This window comes from Peromyscus maniculatus, chromosome 5 (genome assembly GCF_049852395.1).
Source record: "Peromyscus maniculatus bairdii isolate BWxNUB_F1_BW_parent chromosome 5, HU_Pman_BW_mat_3.1, whole genome shotgun sequence".
NCBI lineage: Eukaryota > Metazoa > Chordata > Mammalia > Rodentia > Cricetidae > Peromyscus > Peromyscus maniculatus.
Window position 1 is genome coordinate 42208691 of NC_134856.1, and position 26901 is coordinate 42235591.

At 37.1% G+C, this 26901-nt stretch overlaps 1 protein-coding gene across 11 annotated transcripts in view; it reads left to right on the forward strand.

The window, feature by feature from the left end:
* The window catches only part of LOC143273316 (uncharacterized), a 192989-nt gene extending 171794 nt beyond the window's left edge, over positions 1 to 21195 (forward strand). For 9 of the 11 annotated variants that reach the window (XM_076572132.1, XM_076572136.1, XM_076572133.1 and 6 more), the window contains 3 exons: positions 19061 to 19128; positions 20297 to 20427; positions 20851 to 21195. In XM_076572132.1, coding sequence (XP_076428247.1) covers positions 19061 to 19128; positions 20297 to 20427; positions 20851 to 20939 — 288 coding nt within the window. In that variant the 3' untranslated portion in view covers positions 20940 to 21195. Of the gene's footprint in view, positions 1 to 19060; positions 19129 to 20296 lie in introns of all 11 variants that reach the window. The other 2 variants (XM_076572137.1, XM_076572138.1) reach the window with 2 other exon arrangements.
* The last annotated feature ends 5706 nt before the right edge of the window (positions 21196 to 26901 follow it).

Below are 26901 nucleotides of genomic sequence, written 5' to 3' on the forward strand. Positions count from 1 at the left end.
AGTCCTGTGTAGTCAAATCAACCTTGAACAAGAAGAATAGGACTAAATTTAAAAGTTTTGTACTCACTGATTCCAAAATGGATTACGTAGCATACATAAATGGAATAGAATTGAGAGCTTGGAGACAAACCTGTAAGAGATAAACAACTCATTCCCAGCAAGGGCACCGGGAAATCACGGTGTGGAAAGCATGGTATCTTTAGGGCATAGCACAGGAATGCAGAATATACACGTGCAAAAGAGTACACGTGAGTAATTGTACCACACACAAAAAACAACTCAACATGAATTAAAAACATAAGACCTGAAACCATAAAACTAAAACTCCAAGGAGATGAGATAAAAGCTCTTTATCTTTGATTAGCTGGAACTTGAGGAACTTATATAACTTGGGGGGAGGGAGGGAAGGAGGAAGGAAGAGAGAGAGAGAGAAAGAGACCTGACTTGGAAAACCAGCAAAATAACTAGATAGACATTACTTTAAAGAAGACATACAAAAGCTACCAGACACATGGAACGGTGTTCAAGGTTAGTAATCATCAGACAGCTACAAAGCAAATGTGATGAAGTAGAATCTCACACCTTTAAGAGGACTGTAATGAAAAAGATAAGAGACAACTGTTGGCAGGGATGTGGGAGAAAGGAGCTATACCATTGTGAATTGTTACTATTGTATGGGCAATAATATCAAGAGATTGAAAACAGGGAACTCTCTGGCAATCTGAATTTGGGACATATATCTAAAAGAAAAGATAGAGGTATCTTGAAGAGATATCTGTACTTCCATGTTTATTACAAAACTATCTACAGTAGCCGGGATATGGAAACAATCTAATTATTCACCAAAAAGATAAAGATATTGTGGCATGTCCATACAATGGAATATTATTCAGTTTTGAAATTTTTACTATTTATGGCAACATGAATGGACACAGAGTTCTTGAGGCTAAATGACACAGAAAGATAAATAATACCATATTGTCTGACATGTATAATCCAAAAAAAGTATGCAGCTCATAGAAACAAAAACTCGAGCAGTAGCCGTCATGGAAGGAAGACTTGGGATGTTTACAGGGTGTGGATTTTAGGCATGTTAGGTAAAGAAATTCAAGTGATTTCCCTCCCATTCCATATAGTAACTATAGCTCACAGTATTGGCTAATTAAAATGCTATGGAAACTAAGTGTGTGTCTGTATGTGTGCACGCGCGTGCGCGTATGTATATCTTACTATAGACATACAGCAATAAACCAAAGGAAACTTTGGGACATAAATGTGTTTGTGATCTTGATAATGGTATTTCTCGGGTGTGCACTTAAACTGAGAGCTGCACGCAAAATGTGCGGGCTGTTGACTTGTTAATTATACCTCTCTATAAGGTAGTTGTTTTCTTAGGAAAAAGCAAGCATGTAATATTATTATTATTATTATTATATATAGATTATGTGCATCGGATATGATTTCGTTACAGATTCAAATATGAAACTAGTATGTGCAGAGCAGCAGTGCTTTGAGTTTTCTAGGCAAGCCAGTGTGTTAGCTGTTGTGTGGAGACAAAGGATTTAATTCAATAGTTTTGACTTGGAGAGACCAAATGACTGAATGTGAAGGCATGGAAAAGGAAAGTTAGAACTCCATATTAGTATGTACAGAGCATGTAGAGAGTCATGACTGTCACAAGGGAGAGGAACAGTGACTGTCTGGCACTTAAACTTATAAACAGCTTTAGGTCTTTGACAGTCATCCTCCTAAAGGCAAGGAACAACTCATCTTCCTGTGTATTCATCCATGAGAAAAACAAACAAACAAACAAACATCCATCAGTCCCCTCCAGAGAGGGCCAGCGCCTCTCTAGCGGCATCCTGTCGGCTCCGGCTCTAGAACCGCTGGAGAGACAGGTTGTGTCCTGCATGTCAGACTGGACACACTTGCTTCTGCCTAAAGCTTTTGTCCCCCTAACACCACACCACCCAAGCATGGCTAAAATATAATTTTGTTTGAGAAAGCACATCTGGCTTTACATGGATTTGGGCATTCCATCCCATGTTCTCAGGCTCCAGTGTCAAGCACTTTCTCTGCTGAGCTGTCTCCCCATTCCTGGAGCTCATGAATTTTAACATACGATATTTTATGGATTGTAAGAAAGAGTTCTACTTTGAAAGGGGGATTGAGGAAAGGTGATACTGTGGAAAGAATGTGGTTCTCATGCATAAGAGACATGGGTTTTAGCTTCCATTCTGTTATTAAGTAGCCATGTGACCTTGTGTGGGTCACTTTTGCCCCTTTAAATCTCAGATGATTCTCCTCTAAAGCCAAAGAATTAGACTCGGCTATCTGGTTCTGTAAAGAAGGGAGAGGTTTCTTTGTTTTATGTATTACGTGGGCATCTAGATTAATATTTATTAGCTTGGAAAGGGGCGTCCATAAAGCCTTGGCAGTTTGCTGTGCCTTGCAGCCCTTTCTCTGTATTACATGGGCTTGCAGGATCAAAGAGTCACTTTGGGTTCACTGAAGGCTTTTGGCATATATATCAGCACAAAATGGTGTGATGTTGCTGGCAACTGTGTCCTGTTTTTGCTCGAGTGGAAATACATAGCTAACTTAGGAATTTTATAAAGCATTTGCACTCCCCATTCTTTATCAATCACTGACAGACTCATTGCTTTATAATGTACTTCTCAGCAAGCTGTTTGCGACTCATCGCCTGCCTTACTTTATAATCCATAAATATTTAATTCTTTAATAAACTGCTTATATGTAATATAAAATGACTGATGCTATTCTCTCCCTCCTCTTTTAATAGTGCTACTATTTGCAAAACAATTCTTATTTTTTCTAAGTAGCAGTATGTTTCATAAACGTTTGACTTTTCTTTTTCTAAGTAGCAATTTATTCTGGGAGGCTAAGAGAATGACAGGCAGGAACACAGACCCTTGCTCTAAGGAGTAAAATTTAACTCTTCCTTTGTCTTCCTCCTTTCCAAGCTGCAAACCAATGGGGTAAAGAAGGTGGACTTTGGAACTGGGTCAGAGGACAATTACCTCTCTACAGACCCAGTGTACAAAACTGTTCAAATCTCTAGACCAAATGAGTATTTACAATGAGCAAACATAGTCCCCTCCATGTTCTGATGGTCTTTGTCTAGAGGAATTATAAATGACAGTCAGGAATAATATACCAACACCAGAGTGTTCTTGTTTCTTTTATAGCTTTGCTCTGTGATATTGAACATTAACTGATATGCTTTCTGTGGCATGATTTTTCAATATTTAAAAACTTACTTTGAAAATGAGGTAAGTCGCATGTTTCCTGGGTACTTGTTGTATGTACTGAACAGTTGTGGGGATGTTTACAAGCAAGCTACTATTGCTTTTCTATAATAGTTCAATATAATTTGTGAAGCCTTACCAGAACAAAGTAGCATTTCAGTGTCCGATACATTTGGAAATAGCACGAGGAGCGTAGGGGTAGGGGATTTGTTTTTACTTTCTTTTAATCTTGATGTATATGATACATGTACCTTGAATTGACTATTACTTCAACCTTTCAACCTGCCTTTTCTTAACTCTTATATTAGCAAAAACGATCATACCGTTTATAAAAACACCTGACATTCAATAGGCCCTCAAAATAGTGTCATTTCCCTGCCTGTGTGTTCACTGTAAAGAACATTGAGACAAAATGAAACAGAGTGAACATCATCGCTGCAAAGATGGCCTTCATGTAGTAGTGGTGAGTTACTTTAAGCAATACACACTTTAAAGGTGAGGCTCCCTGTCTAGCTCACATCTTATTTCTGTAAGGAGCCTCACTAGTATATTTCTTCTAGAGCAGAGAGGTTTTTTGTGAAAATACAAGGTTGAGTCTTTTATCCTTATAAGTTACAAGCTCAATCTAACTGATTTTCTTGTATCTGCCTGAGTAATACATTCTCATATTCCTTGTCTCCTGCCCCCTTCTATTGCTTAATTCACAGATGATTCCAAAGTTACTTTCACCCATCAGTCACATCATAAATATATACCTCCATTTTATTTTTCCTAAATAATACTTGTCTGAGACACCCACAGTGCTACTTTCTCCAGTGAGCATCATAACTGGAAAAGGGTTTGAGTATAAGCCCAGTTTTTCTAGCCACTCTATTTCCTGTGACAGTAATGCCTCGCTTGCTTCTAAGGTTGACTTCTTACTCCCTTCCTGACTTGTTCTGTAACATTGGACCAGCCATCATCTCCTATTTAATTCTTTACTTTTTATCCTATGTTTTACTAAGATGTTTTAGTCAGTGAAAATAATAGTTAATTTTACTAATAGAAACTATCTTATATTATTACTGAGTCCTTACTAGTTTTGAATATTGCTTTGAAGTATTTAACTATTTCCTCTTAATCTAGCTCTTTGGGGCCAGAATACCTAATCCAAGAAGAAGAAAATGAAGCATATATAAATTAAGTTGCTTATCCAATCTCACCTAGCTACCAAGTAAATAAAACTGAGATCCTAATATAGGTCCTGCTGATTCTACAGCCTGTACTTTGCTGTATTGCCTTTTGAGAAGCTCAGGGAAAAAAAAAATGAAAGAAGGAAGGGAGGGGAGGTGGACAAATGGAATGGTGATTGTTATAAAATGATTGTGTTTCCACATTTTAAATGTAGCATGATTACAGCCTACAGGATAGGTAAAAAAGATTTTTACCAACTGCACATCCAATAGAGGGTATCCAAAATATATAAAGAACTCAAAAACTGGATATCAAGAAAACAAATAACCCAATGAAAAATGAGGTACAGATCTAAACAGGATATTCTCAAAAGAGGAAATTCAAATGGCTAAGAAACACTTAAAGAATTGTCCAACATCCTTAGTCATCAGGGAAATGCAAATCAAAATTACTTTTAGATTTCATCTTACACTCATCAAAATGTCTAAGATCAATAACACAAATGACAGCTTTGCTGATGAGGATATGGAGTAATTGCTGGTTGGAGTGCAAACTTGTACAGCCACTATAGAAATCGGTGTGGTGGTTTTTTAGGAAGATGAGATTTGACCTATCTACTTCAGGATCCAGCTATACTACTCTTGGGCATATACCAAAGGATATTTCATCCTACCACAGAGATACTTGCTCAGCCATGTTTATTACTGCTCTATTCATAATAGCCAGAAATTAGAAACAACCTACATGTCACTCAACAGAAAAATGGATTTTAAAAAATGGTACATTTACACTATGGAATATTACTCAGCCATTAAAAAATGAAATCATGAAATTCACAAATAAATGGATGGAACTAGGAAAAAATCATCCTAAATGAGGTAACCCAGACCCAGAAATATAGCATATATTTGTTTATATGTGGATATTAACTGTTACCTCAATGATAGGCAAGGTACAACGCATAAAACCACGGAGGTTAGATAAAGAGACTGGAGGAGGGGCAGGTATATTCACAGAGAAGTCAAGCTGGTGCCTACTTAGAGCCTTGGCTGCTGCATGCTAGTACACTTGGTACAGGAAGGAAGGTACTCTGCAAGCTATCAGAAGAGAAGCATAAACACAAACCCAGCTACAAACCCTGTGGTCTATAATGGTTGACTTACCTGCAAGATATGCTAGGGCAATGGTGGCACAAAGCTTGTGGGAGTAACCAACCAATATCTGATGGAACCCATATCCTACACTTTGGTGACCAAGAACCTGAGACTAGATATCCTAGGGGCCTAGGGTAAAACAAATACTATTGTTCTAAAAAGAAGGAAAGAGAGAGAGAAAGGGAGGGGGGGAGAGACAGAGACAGAGACAGAGAAAAGAAAGGAAGGAGGGAGGGAGGAAGGAAGGAAGGAAGGAAGGAAGGAAGGAAGGAAGGAAGGAAGGAAGGAAGGAAGGAAGGAAGGAAGGAAATGACTCCTAATGATATTCTGTTATTCTTATGGATCAGTGTCTTGTTCAGCCATCATCAGAGAAGCTTCCTCCTGCAGTAGATGGGAACAAATACAGAGACACACAGCCAGACATGCAGAAAATGAGAGACTACTCTTGGGATAGCATATATAAGCTTAAGTTTTAATTTAGTGATACTAAATAACTACCCCTTGTAGAAAAATTAAAGCAAAATCATTTCAAATCACCTATGCTTTTCAAGCTCAAAAATGCTTTCTAATCACATGAATCTGATTATCCTCTCCCTTGCCCTCTCAGATGTGACTTCCTACTCAGCACCTCTGGTCTCAGTTGAGGACTATGGTTCTAATAACTCTTTTGTCACAGTCTTGTGTGCTTTCATGTCACTCACCATCAGATTACCATTTCATTTTTTCAATCTTGGTGTTTTCAAATTATAATCTACTCATATGGGCAAAATCAATTACTTTTAACAATCTGTATATGCCTTCCCTTGATTAAAAAAAAAATTATCTCCTAAAGGGCAGAAATGGTTTTCTACATCAAAAATATAAACTGTTACAATGTATCAGACTTAATAAATGATAATCCCACAGCTCAAATTTATTGGCAAGAAAAAAAATAAAGCCACTTAACAAACATTATGCATATAAAAAAAAGGAGTACTGTTCACAGGGGAGGACAATGTAGTATCAGTTCATGGTCTTGTGATGCCTTTTTTTTGAAAAGTATATATGAAATTGCTTTTTACAGTAGAAGCCTTAGACAAATATAAATTATAATTATAATTATGGTAAGAAATCTGAAGCACTTTTTATTATAACCCTGTTAATTGTTACAGCATTTAAATCCTACATATAAGTATGTCATGCTCTGTGTAATTAAAAAACCTTTATAAAAATTACAAGTAATTTTTTAACTTAAAAAATACTACTTTAAATGCACAAAGGAGTTATTAATTCTGGATGAAACCTGTAATGAGGTAAAGAATTGATTTGTAATATGACTAATCCCCTAATTGTGTTTTGAATCTTTATTTTTTTTACCCTTAGACTTTTTAAAGATGAGCATTCTTAAATAATGCTAACTGATACCTCTAATTGCTTGAAACATCTTTTTAAAGTCATCATGGAAAAACTTCTAATTTTTGAGACTTAGAACCATCATAATTAGAACTATACAGCACAGAATCTCTGTGTTGGTGTTAATTGAAAGCTTGGAAGTATTTTCTCTTTACACTGATGAAATTGGACAACCAGATAGTTCATTAGAAAAAAATGTGTCCATCTATAAATCATTTCCCCTATTCGTGTATTCACAAAACACACTAATTTTACAATATTCAAGTTTGGAAGCTCTCAGGGGCATCTCTCACCTAACACTCTCCATTTCCTCTTATTTATTGTCAAATAAAGTAATTCATATCTGATTTCGTTAAAATATTATTTTCTGTCCTCTTTACAGAGAACAGTGAAAACTTTGAGATATTCTTTGGTAGTTAATTTTTAGTACAGGATAGTCTTCAGTTTACAAATTCTTTATATATTCTCTAAACCTAAGCCTATTAGCCCTTTGCTTTAACTTTCTGGAAACACTGTCATTGCTTCATACAAAGTTATGAAATATAGTATGCATATATCTGTTTATAAACAGAAGCACACATAAACATTGTGATGATTGGTTAACAACCAAATGTTAATCTCGAAGTTGGATATTTGAATGCATTCTCTTCTATAGATTATATTCTTGGCTGGGAATATAACACTCATGAGTGACTATAATATCAATAAAGGGCAGAATTTGTATGGATAATGTTGGGAAGCATCTGGGTAAACATTAAAATAAAGATCTCAGGTAGTCACTTTGGGTGGATAGTCTATAATTTGCAAGGCCAAATGTATGATAGGATGGAGTCAGCTTCTTTAGTTCTAAGTTCTCTATGCATGGATTTAAACAACCTAAGGTCAAAATACTCAAAAATTTGTGACTTTGCTAAACATGTACAGGTTTTTTTCTTGTTATTAATTATTCAATATACTATAACATGACAAATATATAGTCAATATTATATTAAAGAGGGAGAAACATAAAGCAATCCCTATAGAATGAATGCAACAAGAATAGTCTGTTGCCACTCTTATTTAATATAGTATTTGAAGTCTTAGCCAGAGCAATAAGGAAAGAAAAAGAAATAAAATAAATAGAAATAGGAAAGGAGAAAAAGTTATTCTTTCCAGATGATACGGTCCTATATTTAAAATACCCTTAAGATTCTACAACAAAACCTTAGATCTGATTAACACATTTAATAAAGTAGCAAATTAAAAAAGCAACATAAGTGCAGTAGCTTTTCTACATACAAGTTGCAAATAGGTTGGGAATGAAATTAAATGATAAAAATCTCTTTCACAATGACTTTAAAAACAAGATTTAGGGCAGGAGTGAGGAGGTAAAAGACTTCTATAACAAAAACTTCAAAATACTGATAATATTAAAGAGGACTCCAGAAAATAGATATACCTCTCATACTTATGGGTCAGCAAAATTAAAACTGTGAAAGTGGTTATATTGCCCAAAGCAATAACACAGATTCAATGCAATTCCTATCAAAATTCAAACATTTTCATAGATCTAGAAAAAAATAATTCTCGTATTTATTTAAAAGCACAAAATAATCCTGAATAGTCAAAATAATCCTGAGGGTGGAGGAAGACTAATACTTAAGGTATCATGATACACAATTTCACATTATACTAGAGACCCATAGTAACAAAACAGTATGACACTAGCACCAAACCAAACGTGTATCATGGAATATAATAGAGGTCCTAGAGATAAACTCACATAGATACAGCTGTCTGATTTTTCAGAAATATGCTGAAAACATATATTGGAGGAACAAACATCTTTTTAACAAGTGATTCTGGAAAAAAATGGATATGTGAACGTAAAATAATGCAACCAGATTCCCGACTCCCACCCTGTATAAAAATCAAAATATATCAAAGACTTTTAAGTGATATCTGAAACTTTCAAGCTAGTAGAGGAAAATATGAGGAAAACATTTCAAGATACAGACATCGTAGCTATCTTTTATAATACCAGAAGGTGCTATGCAGGCTACTGGGGAGGAAAAAAGGTATCAGTGATCTTACCCAACTGGAACCTTGCTTGCTACAACAATATACCAGGCAAGGTCTGCCCACTGGTACAATAGTGTTATAACTGTTATGGGAGTAAACAACTGCCTTCTGACTGGATTGGAAGCCTGCCCCACAGGCAAGAATTCATTCCTAACTCTATACACCCAGTCAAAAGCCCAAGGCTAAGGAGGTTATAGGTCCCAAAATGAACCTACTACTATTGTTTTGTTTAATGGTAATATTGTCAAACTGGCTTCTAAATATTTATTATTATACCCATTAATTAATATTATTCTTAATCTTGGTCTGTCATGGAATATTAATTTAAGATGTGTTACATTCATCTATGCTGTGGAATATTTGTTTAATGATGCAAAGATGTGTTGCATTCTTTTGTGTTGCATTTGTTTAACTCTGTGAAGCTGTATTACTTGACCTGTCTAAAACACCTGATTGGTCTAATAAAGAGCTGAATAGCTAATAGGTAGGCAGGAGAAAGGATAGGTAGGGCTGGCAGGCAAAAAAAATAAATAGAAGGAGAAATCTGGGAAGAGAAGATTGAGTAGCGGGAAGAAGAGAAGGAAGACATCAGGGACCAGCCACCCAGCTACACAGCCATCCACAGAGTAAAAAGTAAAGAACAAAAAAAAATCTACAGAATAAAAAAAGATAAAAGCCAAGAAGCAAAAGGTAGATGGGACAAGTTAAGAAAAGCTGACTAGAAACAAGCCAAGCTAAGACTGGGCATTTATAAGAATAAGTCTTCCTGTGATTCTTTAGGGTCTGGGTGACAGGTCCCCTAAAAAAGCAAAGAGTAAAAAAAAAAAAAACCACCTACATTGGTTGGCAGAAGTTCTTTTTGTAGTGAACAGTGGTTAAGGAAGAGTCATAACTGGTTAAAGAGCTGAGAAAAAATTGACTCTTGATGTTCAGTCCTAAATGGGGTATCTATATTAAGCTCCTACCCAAGGCTTAGGGAGTGTCCCAAAAGAGGGAGCAGAAAGAAAGAAAGTCAGAGGGTGAGAAAGAGTGTCTTCTGGACATCGCACTTGTGAACTCATCAAGCTAGTCAACATTTCAATGTGGATGGCGAGGGTGCTCACAAGAACCCACCGCTACCTGAAGAGCTGTTGGCAGTCGATGACTACTGGGTAAGGGAGAGACAATTTTTTTTTCCTGCAAGTATGGTCTGTGATAGACTGCCCATGCCTCTGTGGAAGCCCCCCATCCCTATACATAGTGGCAGTACTATAAAGGACTTAATGAGTTATAATAACAACCAAGGACAAGAAGGTGACAAGGGGAGACATGTTGTGAGGGGTCCAGGAAGGAGGAGTGGGAGTGGATAGACTCGAGATATTTTATATACATTTGTGAAATTCTCAACAGAATAAACACAAATATTTAACAGGTACAGACATAGGTAAGGACTTTGTAAATAAGATTCCATTAGTTCAAGAAATAATTGCAAGTATTATCAACTGGGCTTATAGAATAAAAGACTTCTGCACATCAAAGGGAAAAAATGAACAGGGTGGAGAGACTGTCTACAGAATGGGAGAATAGCTTTACCAGCCACTCACCTGATAGGATATTAACATTCCAAATACTTAAAGAACTAAAACAAAAAATAAAACACCAAAAGAGAATCATGCAACCAATAAAGCAGGCAAATGCTCAGAACAGACAGTTCTTGAAAGAAGTACAATAAATCCTGGGAAATTATCCAGCACTTGTAGCCATGAGAAAAATGCAAGTCGAAGGCTATTATGATCCCATCTCACTCAAGTCATAATGGCCTTCATCAAGAAAATGAGTAGCACCAAATACTGGTACAGATGAGAGTGTGGCAGTAGTTCAGATACACCATTGATAAAACTATAAACTCATCTAGCTAACTTGTAGATCAGTATAGGAATTCAAAAAGAAAAAAACTAAAAATAGAGCTAGCATATGATCCAGATTTACCACTCCAGAGTACATGCTCACAGGACTCAAAGTCAGCATATAATTAAAATGCAGCACACTCATAGCTACCATTGTACTATGTATAATAATCAAGTTATAGAATCAAGTGCATAGCAACAGATGAATTTTAAAATGCAGCACAGTGTGTGTGTGTGCGCGCGCACACACACACACACACACACACACACCCACCACAAGTATTTCACCACAAAAAAGAATAAAATTATTTTATCTGTAGGAACAATGATGGAACTAGAAATCATCATGTTAAGCAAAATCAGCCAGACTCAGGAAGACACACATCACATGTTTTTGCTCATGAACTGAATGTAAGGATAAAAGATATCAAAGTAGAAGTAGGAAGAAGGATGGGGAATGCAGAAGAAGTATAAAAGAGAATGCCATGTTGATTATCATTACTATATTATATACATGACAGTGTCATAATGAAGTTTATTTTGTACAATGAACATGTTAAAAAATAAGGAAGGAAGAGAAAGAAGAAATGGATTGGGGAGGGAAGGAGGGAGGAAAGAGGAAAGGGTGGAAGGCAGGAAGCCAGAAGGGAGAAGCAGCAGACCTGTAGTTAACCAGATGCTTGATTTACTAGATAAGGCTTTTTAAATGGCACCAGAATGACATTTTGCAAAACACAAGAATGCAGCTTAAAGAGGAGAGAAAATATGGTTATGAAAAATTAAGTGGATATTCTGGAATTGAAAAATACAGTAACATGAGTTGAATCATTGGAAATGGATGAAGGAAGGATTGTTGAACTATTAATAGGACAATAAAAATATTCAGATCAAGGCATGAATAAAGGTAGGGAGCATAATAAATAGCAAAAAAATATGATACATATTGCAAAGTGCCTAATATATGTATAGTTGGAATCTTAAAAGGAAAAGAGTGTTTCTTCTGTAGAATCCATATTCAAATTGATAATGACAAACAGTTATCAAAATGGAGGAAAGATATCAATCTGCAAAAATTCCATGTGCAATAAACAAACAAAAAAGTACAACTTAGTTACACCAATGAAACTACCGGAGATGAACAATGAAGAGAAAAACTTTAAGTGGGGGCAAAGTAAGATGTATCACCCAAAGGCAGCAATAAGTCTGGCAGCCTACTTCTGAAAAGAAATGATGGTGCCTAAGAGACAATGTAATGCCATCTTATAAAGTGCTAAAAGAGAATGGCGACCACTATAGAATTCTGTACTCTAGGAAATTATCCTTCAAAACTGAAGATGAGATAACTTTATAGACAGAGAGTAGGGTACCTTATCAAAATAGATGTGATGCAAACACAAATGTGAGTTGTTAAGGTAGAAAAGACAATCTCAGAAAGAAATGTGAGGGTACAAAAAGAAACAAAAAGCATTTATGTAGATGAGTCTCAATTAATCTTGGCCACATAATGGAAAAACCATAGAATCTTACAGTGTTAAAAATATATGAACAAAAAAACGCCTGTCAGTAATAACATGAAAAGTAAGAAAAGGTAAACAAGACACCAGTCTAAGGTTCTATCATTTTCTGTGTTCTGAAGTATGAGTTGATAACAGCCTGTATTAAATGATGCATGCTATATTTAGGGTGACATTTAACATCTTACTATCAAGCTAGGAAAAACAAACAAGAAATTTCATTCTCCTTCCCTCTTTATTTTCATTTGGTATAAGGATCAAAACTTTGCTGGGTAGTGGCAGCACACACCTTTAATCCCAGCACTTGGGAGGCAGAGGCAGGTGGATCTCTGAGTTCAAGGCCAGCCTACTTTACAGAACAGAGTTCCAAGACAGCCAGGGCTACACAGAGAAACCCTGTCTTGAAAAACAGCAAACAAGCAAAACAACAAAAACTGATGCTTCTCCTAGTACTACACAAGCTGGTCATGGTGGCACATTCCTCTAATCCCAGCATTAGGAAGGTAGAGATAGGAGGCGCTCCTGTCTCCTCAGGTCATCCTCAGCAATACAGAGAGTTCAAGGCCAACCTGTGTTTTATGAGACTGTACTTTTAAAAAAAAATCAAATAGAATCTCACATATGCTAGGTGATCTCAGTGTCACTGAACCACACCCCAGCCTATGAAAAAAAAAAATCCTAAACAATGCAAAAAAAATGAAAGAACATAAATGTGATAGAGTGAATAGAAAAAAATAAGGTAGTTTGTATTAAATATAAATTGACTCAGTGTACCAATTAAAAGATATAATTGTCTGACGGATAAAAAATTCATTCAGGAAAAAGTATAACTAATTGAAAGAAATGATATTTTTAAATCCAATTATATCAAAATACAGTTAAAACAACTATATTAGCCCTTAAAATAGACTTTAAGACAAGAAATAGTAACATATAGTATAATTACCAGTATTAATACAATAGAGGGATGAAATCACTCTCAATTTATGGGCATTTAATTTAAAAAATGGCATTAAAATATATTACATTAAAATATATAAAGCAAAAATGGAAAAACTAAAAAAATAAACATCATACACAAATTCACACTGTATTGTAAGACCTCAGCAAATCTTTCAGTAGCCAACAGGACAGGTGTTCAAGAAGAAAAATTACTAATATAAAGGAGCTGAACATAGCCTGATATAACCTAGTTTAACCCAGCAATCACAAGATAAATTCTTTCAACTGAACTTTTAATCAAATTGATCATAATACAAGTGTCAAGATTAATGAAAGGATTGAAATCATTCAGTGCAAATTGTGACCTCAGAGATCTTGAAAGTTATTTTTAAAACACTAGAAATCAATAAATAGGCCAAAGAGTCAGCTAACTCCTACAGGCTGCCCTCTGACCCTCACACAAGCCTCATGACATGCACGTGCGTTGCATACACACACACACACACACACACACACACACACACACACACACACACCTAAAAACTTCCTCAAAGAAAATATATGAGACACAACTGAAGCGATTTTTGGAAGAGAGCAGATAGCTGTACACATGTATGTTAGAAAAGAAAACTGCCTAATGTTGTCTACTACTGTACCTTGTAAACATAGAAAAAGGGTAAGAGTCAAAAGAAAATCGTCAGCAAGAGTTGGTTCTTTGGAAAGATTAGTGAAATTGGCTTTTAAAAACAAGTTGAGCAAGAAAAGAAGAAAATATAAATCATGAATTAACAAATGAAAGAAGGGTGTCACTGAAGTTTGCATGAATTAAAAATTGAATAATATAACATTATGATAATCTTTATCCCAATTGACTTGTTAACTCAGGTAAAATAAACAATTGGGGTGGAGATGCATACATTACCAAGATTGATAAAAGAAATAAAAAATATATATAGTCATAGGTATTTTTTAAACTGAATTAGAATTAAGATTGTCTAGGTCTCATAACTCCACTGGTGAATTTTGTCTAATATTTAAGTAAAAATCATAACAGTCTTACACAGAGTTTCAGAATATAGTGGAGAAGGGATTCTGGTCAACCCATTTTATAAAGCCAGCAAGACCCTGGTAACAATACCAAAATCATTATAAGAAAATTATATATTAATACTTCTCACTCACATTTCTTTAAAAATCCTTAAGAAAATGTTAACAAGTTATGTATCATAATGTATAACAGATAAGTACATCATGGTAAAGTGACATTTGTCCTAGGATTGCAAGGCTTGTTTAACAGCAAAATCAATCACTGTAATTCACTGTGCTAACAGTTTTATTTAAGCTGTTACTTGTTTGAGCAGAGGCAAGAGGATCATTTTACAAAGCTTAACAATCACTCATGACTTAAAAAAAAAAACACCTAGAAATACAAGAAAACTACTTTCACCAAATATAGGGTATGTATCTTAGTGGTGAAAAATGAAAGTCTACTGTAAGTCATCAAACAGCAATGGTGTCCCTAATATTGGAACAAAGCAAGGAATTCTCTCCCCACACTCACTGCATCTATGCAGAGTTGAGCTAGATGTCCTCACTGATGAGATAAGACAAGTTAGAAAGAAAGAAAGGGAGAAAAGGAGGGAGGAAGGAAACAAACAAGAAAGCATGATTGCTGGTAATGAAGACAGCAGCTATGAAGAGATAGATGAATGGATTGTCTTTACAGAAAATTATAAGGAATCTGAAAAAATTATAATTTGTATGCTTAAAAGTATGCTAATATATTAAAATCTGGGCACGCTATTACTATCTGAAAAGATGAACAAGAAATTGGTAACAGTCATTAAAGATTGTGAATGAAGTTTATGAACTCATAACCAGAAGAGTCGAGAATGAAAGAGACTTTTCCTTTATGAACTGTTTAAGTTATTGGTAATTGAACATAGTTAATTTTTTACTATTTTGAATATAACTTTTTTTGAAAGACTGAATTTGTCAGTGCCATATCAATGTCTAATGATGAACACTTCAGTTTCTGTACCCTTCACACAAACTGTGATCGAACTCATCAGACCACAGATGTCATTAACATGACAGTCATTCCAGAATTATATCCACTTGAGAGAAGTAAAGTAAATAATACATAAATGATTTGTAGCCAGAAGTCAAGACCATATTAATATATAACAAGGCAATGTTTACTATAGATGCCTATGTAATGCTTTCTCAGTGTACCTTACAGTCGCATAGCTAGGTAAATATATTCCTTTCCCTTAACTCTCTTAAATACTAAACAATACACCAAAATAGTAACAATAGAAGTAATAAAATCTAACGTGTATGTAAGGCTTGTTATTTAAGATGCTGCACCAAATTCTCTATGTCTATTATTTCAAAGTGTAATATCCATAATTCTGGCAATAGAGAAATAAGAGGTTAGAGGCCAGAATAATTAAAATTAAATAGAAATTCTCCAAATAGCCTTAATTCTTTATTCTTTGTTCTTTGGTATACTGTAACAACATTTGAGTATCATGATGGCTGAGTGAGTGAATGAGTGTGTGTTTGTGTGTGTAATGCAAATCTTGGAGATTATAGGTGAAAATCAGCAGAATTTACAACATGATTAGATACATTCTAGGTCAGCCTTATGCCACTAAGTAGAAAGTTGAACATATGCACAGATCAAATTTAGACTATCTTCAGATAATATAAACAAAAGATAAAATTTTAACCCAAATTATGAAAGTAATTTGGACTACCTACCAAGGAAATCAACAAAATCTTCTATGTCTTGCTTTATCCTTTGCTAATCCTTTGAAACCATGAGGAATAGTACAAATATGTTATCAGTTCTGAATCCACCCAACAGACTCATTCACTGTTTGTCTATCACTGTTGATTGTAAACATGCATTAATCGATACTTATAACTTCAGCACTCTGAAATGTTAGACAACCCCAGTAATCATTACCCCGAGAATTAACCGGCACAGCAATGATCAGGCCTCCTTAAGCAGCGAATGATTCCATCTGCTCTTAGCAACATAGTCTGCGGTAGCACCAAGAATTCCTTCTTCCACGAATACCTGGACCAGGAGGCATTCTACTGCATCCCAAAATAGTAGCTGTGCTTTTGGCTTCTGAGCTGAAGACAGCTGAGGGGGGAGGAGCAGGCACCAAGTTGCTGCTTTCCTCTGCCTCAGACCTACAAGGGCCTGTCTCAGTGCTCATCTTGGTGAACCCTGATGGCTCTCTGGACCAGGAGCCCACACCTGGGACCAGTGGAGCAAAGATGGCTTCTGACAGCTTCCTGTGCTACAAAATGCCATGCAGTGGCTGAGTAGCCTCCTCTTCGTGGATTCTCTCTTCTCCCCTCCCTTCCATATCCATGCCCTTGTTTAGTCCCAGCTTCCATTAGAAATGCTATTTGGGCAGCAAATTTCACAGATTGGATCCATCTCAATGCTGTCATGCAAAGAAAACACATCTGTCTGACTCTTCATTTAAAATAAGGGAAAAATTGAAATAGCAAAATGCTGTAGTCGCTCTGAGCTGTCTCCTAATGAACCTGTTTGTCCCATGAGCTGTAGTGAGGAGCCTCTCCTCGGGAAGAATTCTTTGTGCATATTAATATTATGCATGTTTTCCATGTGACTCCTTCTCACTTGCCCTCACCCCATCCTTTGAATTCATTTAAATAAAAATAATTTATGTGGACATTCCTTCAGTCAGGATTTTCTCTTTCTCTTTCTTAAAGACATCCATAACATTCAGTTGATGCTTTGCGTCCAAACCAAGTCGTTAGCCTTTGCATGTCATTAGAGCTTTATAAAGAACCACAGCGACACCTGCGTGTACCGCAGCGCCAAGAGATAGAAAAAACACCGAAAACAAAACTCCACACTGGCTTGGAGGCTGTCTGGCTCTCTCCCCAGCAGCCCCCGCCACCACCATGGATAGGAGTAATTGTACAGTGCAATCACATCATGCCTCATCTGAATATTCATAGCAGAGACAAAGCTTTGGAGGATAAGGGAGGAGCGGGGATAATTTAAATATAAACCAGCATCTCATTTCCAAATCAAGTTGTGCAGTTACACTGTGACCAGGATTCAATATTAAACCAACATTGTTCCACAGTTTGAAAATTGGAAGTGAAGAAGACAGAAGAGGAAAGGTCTCGGGCAAGAAAGGGTGGCGGCACATTCTCACTCTCGACTGAGGAAAAACAAGGAAGGATGGTAACAGAATAAAAATCGTTAAAGTGGTATTTGAAGAGTCACCATCAGTGGCTAACCAGCTGCGTTTTACCAAGAATGAAACAGCCTATTGAGGGAACTTTAAAAGCCCTCAATTAATATGTTGTGCATGTATACGATCTACAAAGAACTCACTGTATTCTCCACCCCCGGTACCCCCAATACTCACATATTCCCTAACCACCACCTTACTTTTCTGTCAGGTGCAGGAGAAGGATCAGAGCTATAAAATAATTAATTAACCACTTCAAAAGTGACAACACCCATCTTCACAATTAAAGGATAAAAACAAACACATACAAAAGGTGACTTCATTAATGAGGGGATAAATTACCGATGGCTTCTTCATTCTCTTTAGTTCATTACCCCCCAAATGGAACAAATATAATCCACATGTTAACATTTCTTGTCTTCTTTCTTTGTTTTTAGCATGATGCTCTTTATTATTTTTTAAGTGTTGGTATTTGTAGAAGCCTCTGTCTCTGCATTCCCCAAAGAGCTACTAGTTTCAGCCCACTGGAGTTTATATTCCTTTAATTGTCTAGTGCAGGGACATTGCTGCTGTTTTTAAAAATATACCGCTCTGCAGGAATTAGAAGAAGCCAAGGTTGTATCCAACTTCAAAGGTTTCCAAGTCATAATGATTTTAGCAAAAGCAGAAGACACATCATGGAACAAGCCCCTGTTTGAAGATAAGCATCATAGGGATCTTTTTTTCCTTCCCTGTCTCCCCAACTTTGTACTTCTCCTGGCTCTGAGTGCCCCCTTGCTAACATGGCTTAATGATATGCAAATGAAATATGCATAAAACCATTCTACTGTATGATGATTAAACACTGGAGACATTAACCGCGGAGGCTTCACTCTGTAATAATCCTTCCCGACCATCCACTTTGATTGCGGAGTTATGGAAACCCGTAGCAGTTGGCAGAGAGAGTGAAGAGAGAAGGAAGGAAGGATGCGGGGGCACATCACCCATCTCGGGGCTTCTCCCACTCCAGAAGAGCCTCCCCACCTCTGTACTGCCCTCCCTTCGCTGCCTTTTGTAATCCATCCGTGCAGTCGCACCAGAGCGATTAACGGGAGGAAAAAAAAACCAAAACCTTTTCTCTTAATGTTTCAAAGCTCATTAGCCAAACGATTATTCCTCATTAACAGCGAAAGCTCATTCATTAAAAGGAAGAATATGCCCAAAAGATGCCAGCGCGGTTAATCCTGAGTCCCGTAACTGGTCTGTAAATCCCACACTACTTGTATATTCCATGCGAAAGGGGCACGCGCCAATCCACAGTTTTAAAAAAAGGAACAAAAATGAAAACAGTTTGTGTGTTTTGTAAAATCCACAAGAGCAGCAATTAATATTCCCAATGAATGACTTTATTATTTTTTGTCTCTCTTTTGTTTCCAGCGCCTGCCCCTGGCTCAGCGCCCGGTGCCAACAGAACACCTTCAAGGATTCACAGCAACGCAGAAACCGTGAGTACCGGTCGTCCCCTCCAACCATTCTGCAGGTTGTCTTTATTTTAAGCACCTAAAACAGAGACAAGCCTCTTCCCCCTTCTCCTCAGCATCATGCCACCAGGGTTTCCTGAGTAGCCCCTTCCAAAATTCTCTGCCTTCAAGTTTGTGCATGTCTGTGTGGCATCCCTCCTCCTCCTCCTCCTCCACTCCCATAGTGGATCTTGTAAAAGGGCTTCAGATCGGCCCCATTCATCTCCCTGGTGATAGCAGTGAATGTAGATAAATCTCTGGCTGCCTGCTTGCTGCTCCAGTATGATTTTTATTTTGTCTTCTGTATATACCTGGATTAGAGAGAGAGGGATGTATACACACACACACATACACACACACACACATACATGCACATACACGTATCACCTCCTCTTTCCTCTGCCATCCTCTCCTAGTTCTCAGACATGCACACATCCCACATGTGTATATATGCCAAACATATACACCTATATACGTACCCATACCTATAGCATGAAAATAGGCACATCTCTAAGCATTCAGTTTGTCAGAAAGTATGTGTATTTGTATACACATATAGCCTTACACACATTTATCTATATGCAGTCGATGGCTGCCTGTTTTCACATCTACCCATCTATAGCTCCTCTTAAATATTCCCTCTTTTTTTCTCAGCAGAGGCTGTGTGCAATCTCTATCCAGGATTGTAAAAGAAGTATTCTTTCCTTATGATTTCTATTTGTAGACCTTTATGCTCCCATCTCTGCCTTCTTCGGAGCTGTAAAATTGGCATCTTTCCCTGAGGTTTTCCGAATGGCAAGTGGCACCGGCTGTGGCATGCATTCATGCCGCTTCCTATGGCATTTCTCTTCCGATGTCTGCTTTTCCTCTTTGTTTGTTGTTGACTAGGCTGAATGGTGTTTTTTTTTTTTTAGTTAATTATAAACGAAGTTGAATAGCAAATAAGCCAGTAGCTTGCCCCCTCAAAAAAAATTTAATGAAAAAAAAAAAACAAAAAAACAATAATAACCCATACAAGTGCCTTCTGCTGCAACAGATGCCCACATCACCCTTGGCATGGGCAAACGGACAAACAATTTTGGTGGTTGATAATTTTTTCTGATTGCTGCTGTATCTGTTGTTTGTTTTCCTTGTTTCTTTTTGATTTTTCAAGATGTCCAGGATCCCGGCCTCTGCTTGGAACGGAACAGTGTCATGGCGGAGACAACGGCCTTTGTCTTGCTGGGTGTGAAAACATCCGCTGTGCTGGCTCGACTGCGGCAGAATCAAGTTTAAATGAAAAAAGTGATTAAAGTCAGCTTTGTGCTTCTTTGGTGTGGAAGACCCCCAAACCCCAAGTAGCCGACTCCCAGGGTCCAAGGAAGGGCTCAGAGTTGGAGCAGCGTGGGCTGTAATCCTGGCACTTGCGCCTCGCGTTGCCGCTTGCTGTTCGCTCCTGGGGGTCTGGATAATCTCCCTTGGTTTTACCGCACTGTCTGGCCCGCATACAGGGCCCGGTAACATATACCCGCTGCTGCTATCACACGAAACTGTGGCGTTGCCCCTGAATGGATGGCACTGTGCCAACTCTTCTGCCATCCGCCCTTGCAGCTTTTCTCTCTCCTCCCGCCCTCCCCTTCTCCTCCTCCTCCCGTCGACTTGACGTTAATTAACACACGGGTTAATTGATTTTAAAAGCCGAAGAATTACAGTTAACTTTTCCCACAGGGTACAGACGCCAGCCGCTTGGCACACTCTGCCTTCCGCACTGGTGCAGGGGGGCAGGGAAAGCCCGCAGCAAAACTAGCAACTGCTGAGGGAGCGTTGCCTGCTTATTGGAGTAGAGCGGATAGAAGCCGACGTGGCACTGCCTCAGCCTGTACAGTATATGGAGCCATTATATGTTCTGTCAAATAGTAAGACACGACCCTGGCTCTCCTCTGCCTTCCTTGTCCAAACTAGAAAACCCCTTCAGAAGTTCTTCCAGAGATGGGGTAAGCCCCTCCCCAAGACCATTTATCTCCTCCATTAAATGCTTCTTTTCTAGTAATAACAAAATAATGGTGCCTTTAAGACTTTTTTGAATTGTTGTTTTTTTGGTTTCACAAGAATTTCCCTAAATAGCACAAGTATTAAGTTGTATGAAGTTTTTTTTCTCAGTATCTGTTTTATTTTGTTTCCATTCCTCTTGGCCAGATTAGGTTATTTTGGGTAAAGGATTTCAGTGAGAAAGTACATAGTATAATTAAGAACAAAATTCCTACCAAGGCTCTTTGTTATTTTGTGTGTGTGTGTGTGTGTGTGTGTGTGTGTTGTGTGTATCTTTGCTTGCCATCCCCTTTCCCAGAGCCTCTGTGGAAAATAAAAGCAGTTGGTATTGCAGTTGAGAAGGAGTCAGGCAAGGCTGGGAACTTAATGCTTTTACCTTTTCATGCTTTCATTTTATTTCATTTTGTTTTTTAAAAGCACACAGCAAGTGAAGCGACAAGAGGAATCCATTATGCAAATCATGTCACTTTGCATAATGTCTCATGACTGGAATATGCAAATGAGCTGTATAATTTATGAGTGCCAGTGTCTGTCTAAAAGTGTTTCACATAATTTACAAAGTAAGCCTGAGACAGGGTGAAAGCAGCTCTTCCAAGTCCATTGCCAGGAAAACTGCATTTTCCTGTAAGTGCCTCTCATGCTGTCCTCAAGAGCTGTGCAAGAGATTAAGGCTCCAAGTGTTCAAGAAACACAGAAATCCTCCCTACCTAAAAGTTTGCAAGAAACTTCAACTACAATGGCACAGTTTTTAGATTCTGTCTTGGAAAGAAACTGTTAAAGCCAAATGTGCCATTTGTATCTAGGTTTTCTTTTGGGAGTCCAGGAATGTCTGAGAGGAGAACCTACTGTATGTGCCTGTGTGTGTGAAAGCAGGAGAAGGGGAGTTCACATTCCAGTTGGTTTTTAATGTGCTCTGCTCTGTACACCATTTTATGAATCATAGGCTCAGGAGTCAATCGTCTTGTGAAGATAGAAGGCGACTTTCTGCCTTCAAAGGAGAAACACTGCCTGTCCAGAGCCAGGTTTGACTAGCCACTTTAGTTGACAACTCTCTATCACTCTTCTTAAAAATTATTCTTTTGAGATGACTCAGCTCTTTGAGAAGTCATAACATCTTTAATAATCCAATACAGTCTGGCCTTATATTTTCATTATCATTACAAAGTCTACAGAAAAGATATACCAAGCTATCGTGACGGAGCACACCAGAGGACCTGATCCATGGCAGGCTTGCCAAAAAGCTTCCTGATGAAAATGAGTCCAAGTCAACTCTGAAAGAGGAAGGGAGATCAGACCAAAAATGAGAAAGTGTTTTTCACGCAGAAGCTTTGTTCATTTGCTAGTGCCTCGTCTCTTAGGTCATTAGTCTGTGTACTTGTATACCATTTATCTCATAATGAAAAGTACTCTGTCACTACTATTAGGACATTTTCTGTATAAGATCTCAACTCATTCCAAATTTATACACTGAACCATCAAAATTCTGGATGCGACCTTGTGTGATATCCTCCTTTTAATATCATTTAAGAAAATAATGATAGGAAAATTGACACACCCAGAAGAACAGAATGGAAGCTCTTTTACTAGTATAATGGAACATTAAGATGAACTGCCCTGTGATCTACAAAAAAAAAAAAAAAGAAAGAAAGAAAGAAAGAAAATTAGAAATATTCAAGTCAGGAAAAATAAACTCTCTAGTCCCTCCCCTCCAAAAAAATTGGAACACAAAGCAGTGAGAATGCTCTCTGGAAAAATCTTGCATGTAGAATAAAATATTTCTAATGACATGCATTTAAGAGGCAGTGGTAAATTAGAAAATATGTTAATGGAATGCAAATGAAAATACATTAGAAAATTTTTAAGATGCAGTTAAGACGTGTTTGGAAGGAAAAAGCTTTTGTGATTTACTCTAGAAGCCAGAAAACTTTTGGATCATTAAGTCTCCACTTGAGAGAAAAGGAACCTGAACCAAATGTAAAAAAGATATGTCAAACTTCGTCAAAACTGAAAACACTTGTTACTTCAATGGAATAAAATAATGGAAAAAAAATAAGCTACAGACTGGGGAAAACATTTGCTACCAATGATAAAGTTTTTTAAAAGCCACAAAAACTAATCAGCCTAAACCAGACTTAAAATAACAAAAGCAAAGAAGAAATGTAGACTTTAAAGTGTGTAGAAGCAACTGAACTGTTAGTAGAAGATGTATACTGTAAGAAATGTTCAAGAATGCTCCCCAAACAAATAAAAAGCACTGGAAATGGTAATTGTCATTGCCATGTTTTAAAACTTTTATTACTTAAATATAATTAAAGATAATTTAGTCTAAAGCAAAATAATAATAATAATAATTTTTATAACAAATGTAACTTGTGACAACAAAAGCTGTTGAAAAGAAAAACGGAAGGATTCTGCGCTGAGCTGCTTCTGTATGTGAGTAGTTCAATGCCAGTATTACCGTAAGTGGACTCTAATGAGTTACAGTTGCATATCTTAAAAATAGAAAGCTAAAATTAAGCCATGATTAATTGGCTAAAAGAGAAAAAGTTGTCACCAAATGTATCCATCTAATCAATGACAAGATAATAGACTTAATCTTCATTAATTACATTAAATGTAAATGGCCTAAATATTCTAAATGACAAGATATGCCAGATTGCATAGAAAACCAGTATGATACAAATAAATGCACCTTTTTTTTTTTTACATTCTACTTCCTCTATTTCAGAATCTTCAGGGTTTTCTCCCAAACATACTTTGCCAGTTCCTACTGAATACTTTAGGCAAGTGCTACCAGATACTCTAGGCATCAATCTCCCTTCTCTATAAACAGGTCCAATATTTCTCCTTGGGTCTATTCAAGATTTAACTGTGGTTGTTGCTCTGGTGGCCAACGGGTGAAATGAATTCAGGTTCTGAAACAGAAAACATTCTGTAAGGCAGCAGCCTCACTTGAAGCCTTTGCATTGTCAGAAGTATGACATTGTCCCTTTCTCCCAAAAGGGAGGAATAGCCCCTTTCGGAGGCCCAAAAGATTCCAAGTAATCTTATTCAAGGATTAGGATAGCAAAGATGACTATAATGAAAGGTCAATCTTCTCTTAAATTCTGATGCTCCTACAAGCCATGTTCAAGTCTTTAACTGTACATTTAACTGTGTCAAATGACGTTCTTTTCTGTAGGTTGCTTAATCAACCAAACTCCTCATTCTCTCTCTTTATTAAATCATTGGTGCTCAGCATCAATGGACAAGTTCAGTGGCCCTAGTACTCTCTTCATTGCTCTGATAAACCAGAGACATTACACACCAAATTCCTTCTCTCTCTTTCTGTCATAGCCACATTCACCTAAGGCTGTGACAGCCAGTCAAGCCTTCAGCATTTTTTCCAAACTATGCCAGTGATCACTCCTAATGAAAACTTCCCCAGGTAGACTTTAGTAAAGACAGAGACCAAAACATTTTTTTACAACTGATGTAAGACATTATTCTTACCCTGGGAGAGTTCTGTAAGGAAAGACATGAAATAAGATGAACAAAAAGTTTGTTCATATATGTAGATAATGGTAGAAATCTAGCCTCACCTTGAGTTTGTAGAGCATTCTGGAGCATGTGTTGTTTACCAAAAAATAGCTGACCTGTTGTACCCCAACATTACTTAGCTACTGACTCTTGGCTTCCACCTGTAATGCTGTACATCCCAGACATTCTAAATAAAGTGCTGTACCAAGGGTGGTGTGGTTTTAATCAGCCAACTGCAGTCCTCTGAGAGGCAAGTGTAAGCTAGTACACTTCAGCAGTTGAAGGATAGAGTTTGTCTTGCTGAAGGAGATCTAGGCAGAGCCATGGCAGTGGCAATAACCAAGTTACTAATAAATGTGAAAGCATGTTTTTATTATGCATTTAGAAAGAAAATATACACTCTGCAATAAAGCGTAGGATTCTAAAAGGTCTGGCTGATAGTTACTCAACATCTGCAAGTTTTCTGATTCAGTGTTAAAGTCTTTAGTTATGAGTAGAAGCCTTTTCATCTGTCTTTGATTTCTGTTTCATGCATTTTAAGGTTCTGTTATTAGGTGTATGTACTTAAAACTGTAGTGTATTATTACAGAAATGAACCCTTCATCATTGTGAAATACTTTTTCATCATCCCTGGTAATCCTTGTTTTGAAATTTACTTTGTATGCTATTAATAGACTAATAAATAATCATTTTCCTATAATATCCTTCCCCTCTAAAGTCTAATACATTAATGGCAAACTTATTAGAAGAAGTAGCAAGTAGGTAAGATAAAAAAATGAAGGTATGGATTTGGGGCAGGTGTGAGAAAGGACATTGTTGGAACATAATGCTTGGCTTTCAGTCATAAGAAAGATATTTTTGCATGTGGATGGTCATAACATGGGCGTCTGTCTGCTTTAATAATCCATGTGCTTTTATAAATGTTTTATAATTCATAATGGAAAAAGTCTTAAGTAAAAAAGTGTTCATCATAATATGCATTCAACGACTATTTACAAAAAGTTAACCACATGTGTTGTTAAAAAGGGAAGGAATCTCAGATAACCAAAAGGTAATAATTACCCCAATTATACTTTTTTCAGCAGCACATAATCATATTGGAAATCAACCATAAAAAGTATTTTTTTCACATCCCAATGAATAGAATATATAATATAATTGACTAAAAACTGTAGAATTAAATGTCTATGTGTCAATCTTCATTGATATAAAAAAATAAATAAGTAGATTCAAGCAAAAAGATGGATCTTCACAGTAAAATTCTAAAGAGCAAATGTTGAAAGATAATAATGAAATTAGAAAATCATTTGGTAAACATCAGAAAAATAACTGCAGTCAGTAATCATAAACAAATGCTAAAATTAGTGAGTCATTTGTTTCTTTAATGTCACCTCAAGGTACCCCACTTTGGAAATGAGAAATATGGGGGTTGTCTACTTGGGGAGGTAGGGACTAGATACAGAAGAAGGAAGGAAGAGGATTAAATAACAGTCATGATGTCTGAAAAAGTCATAAGGAATCATACTATTAACCACCTACTTAAAATGGCTGTAATACACATAAGCCAGCAAATAAATATACATGTATATAGTTTAAATGAAATTTTACCATCGAAGCTAACAGTGTCCCCCAAGAGCCATAGATCATCTAACAAAAATCCCAACAGCAGGCATAAGAAGCCCTTTGTAGTTGTTGACCAGGGTTGTCCAGGAGGCTCCCAAAATAGAAGCTGTTGATGTTGGCTTTTGGTTGGCTACCAGAGGTGTAAAGTAAGTATCATTGCTGAAGACATCATGTATGCACTTCAGACAAATTGCCTAGGTCTCTTAAGCTAAAACCAACCTGAAAGCCTCCACCCTGAGGACTAGTTTTCATGGAACCAGGAGGCACTATGCAAGCTTCCAAAGGAGGGAATCAACCAGTAGTCCTGTGCAGCTATCACATCTGTGACCAACAATGTCAAGCATGACACAATAACCCGAAGGGTGCAGCCGTGGCGCACGTACCTTCTCAGTAACCATCAGCTCTCTAATTGGACTGAAGACCTTGTACAGCTCAGCCCCAACGGATACATCTGCAGTACAGTTTCTGCACCTGACACTTGGGATCACAGCAGGAGAGCAGGCGGAAAGATTGTAAGAGCCAGAGGAATGGAGAGTTTGCTGTGAGATGGTTTCTCCCAGTAACATCAGAAGGGACAGCCATGAAGTC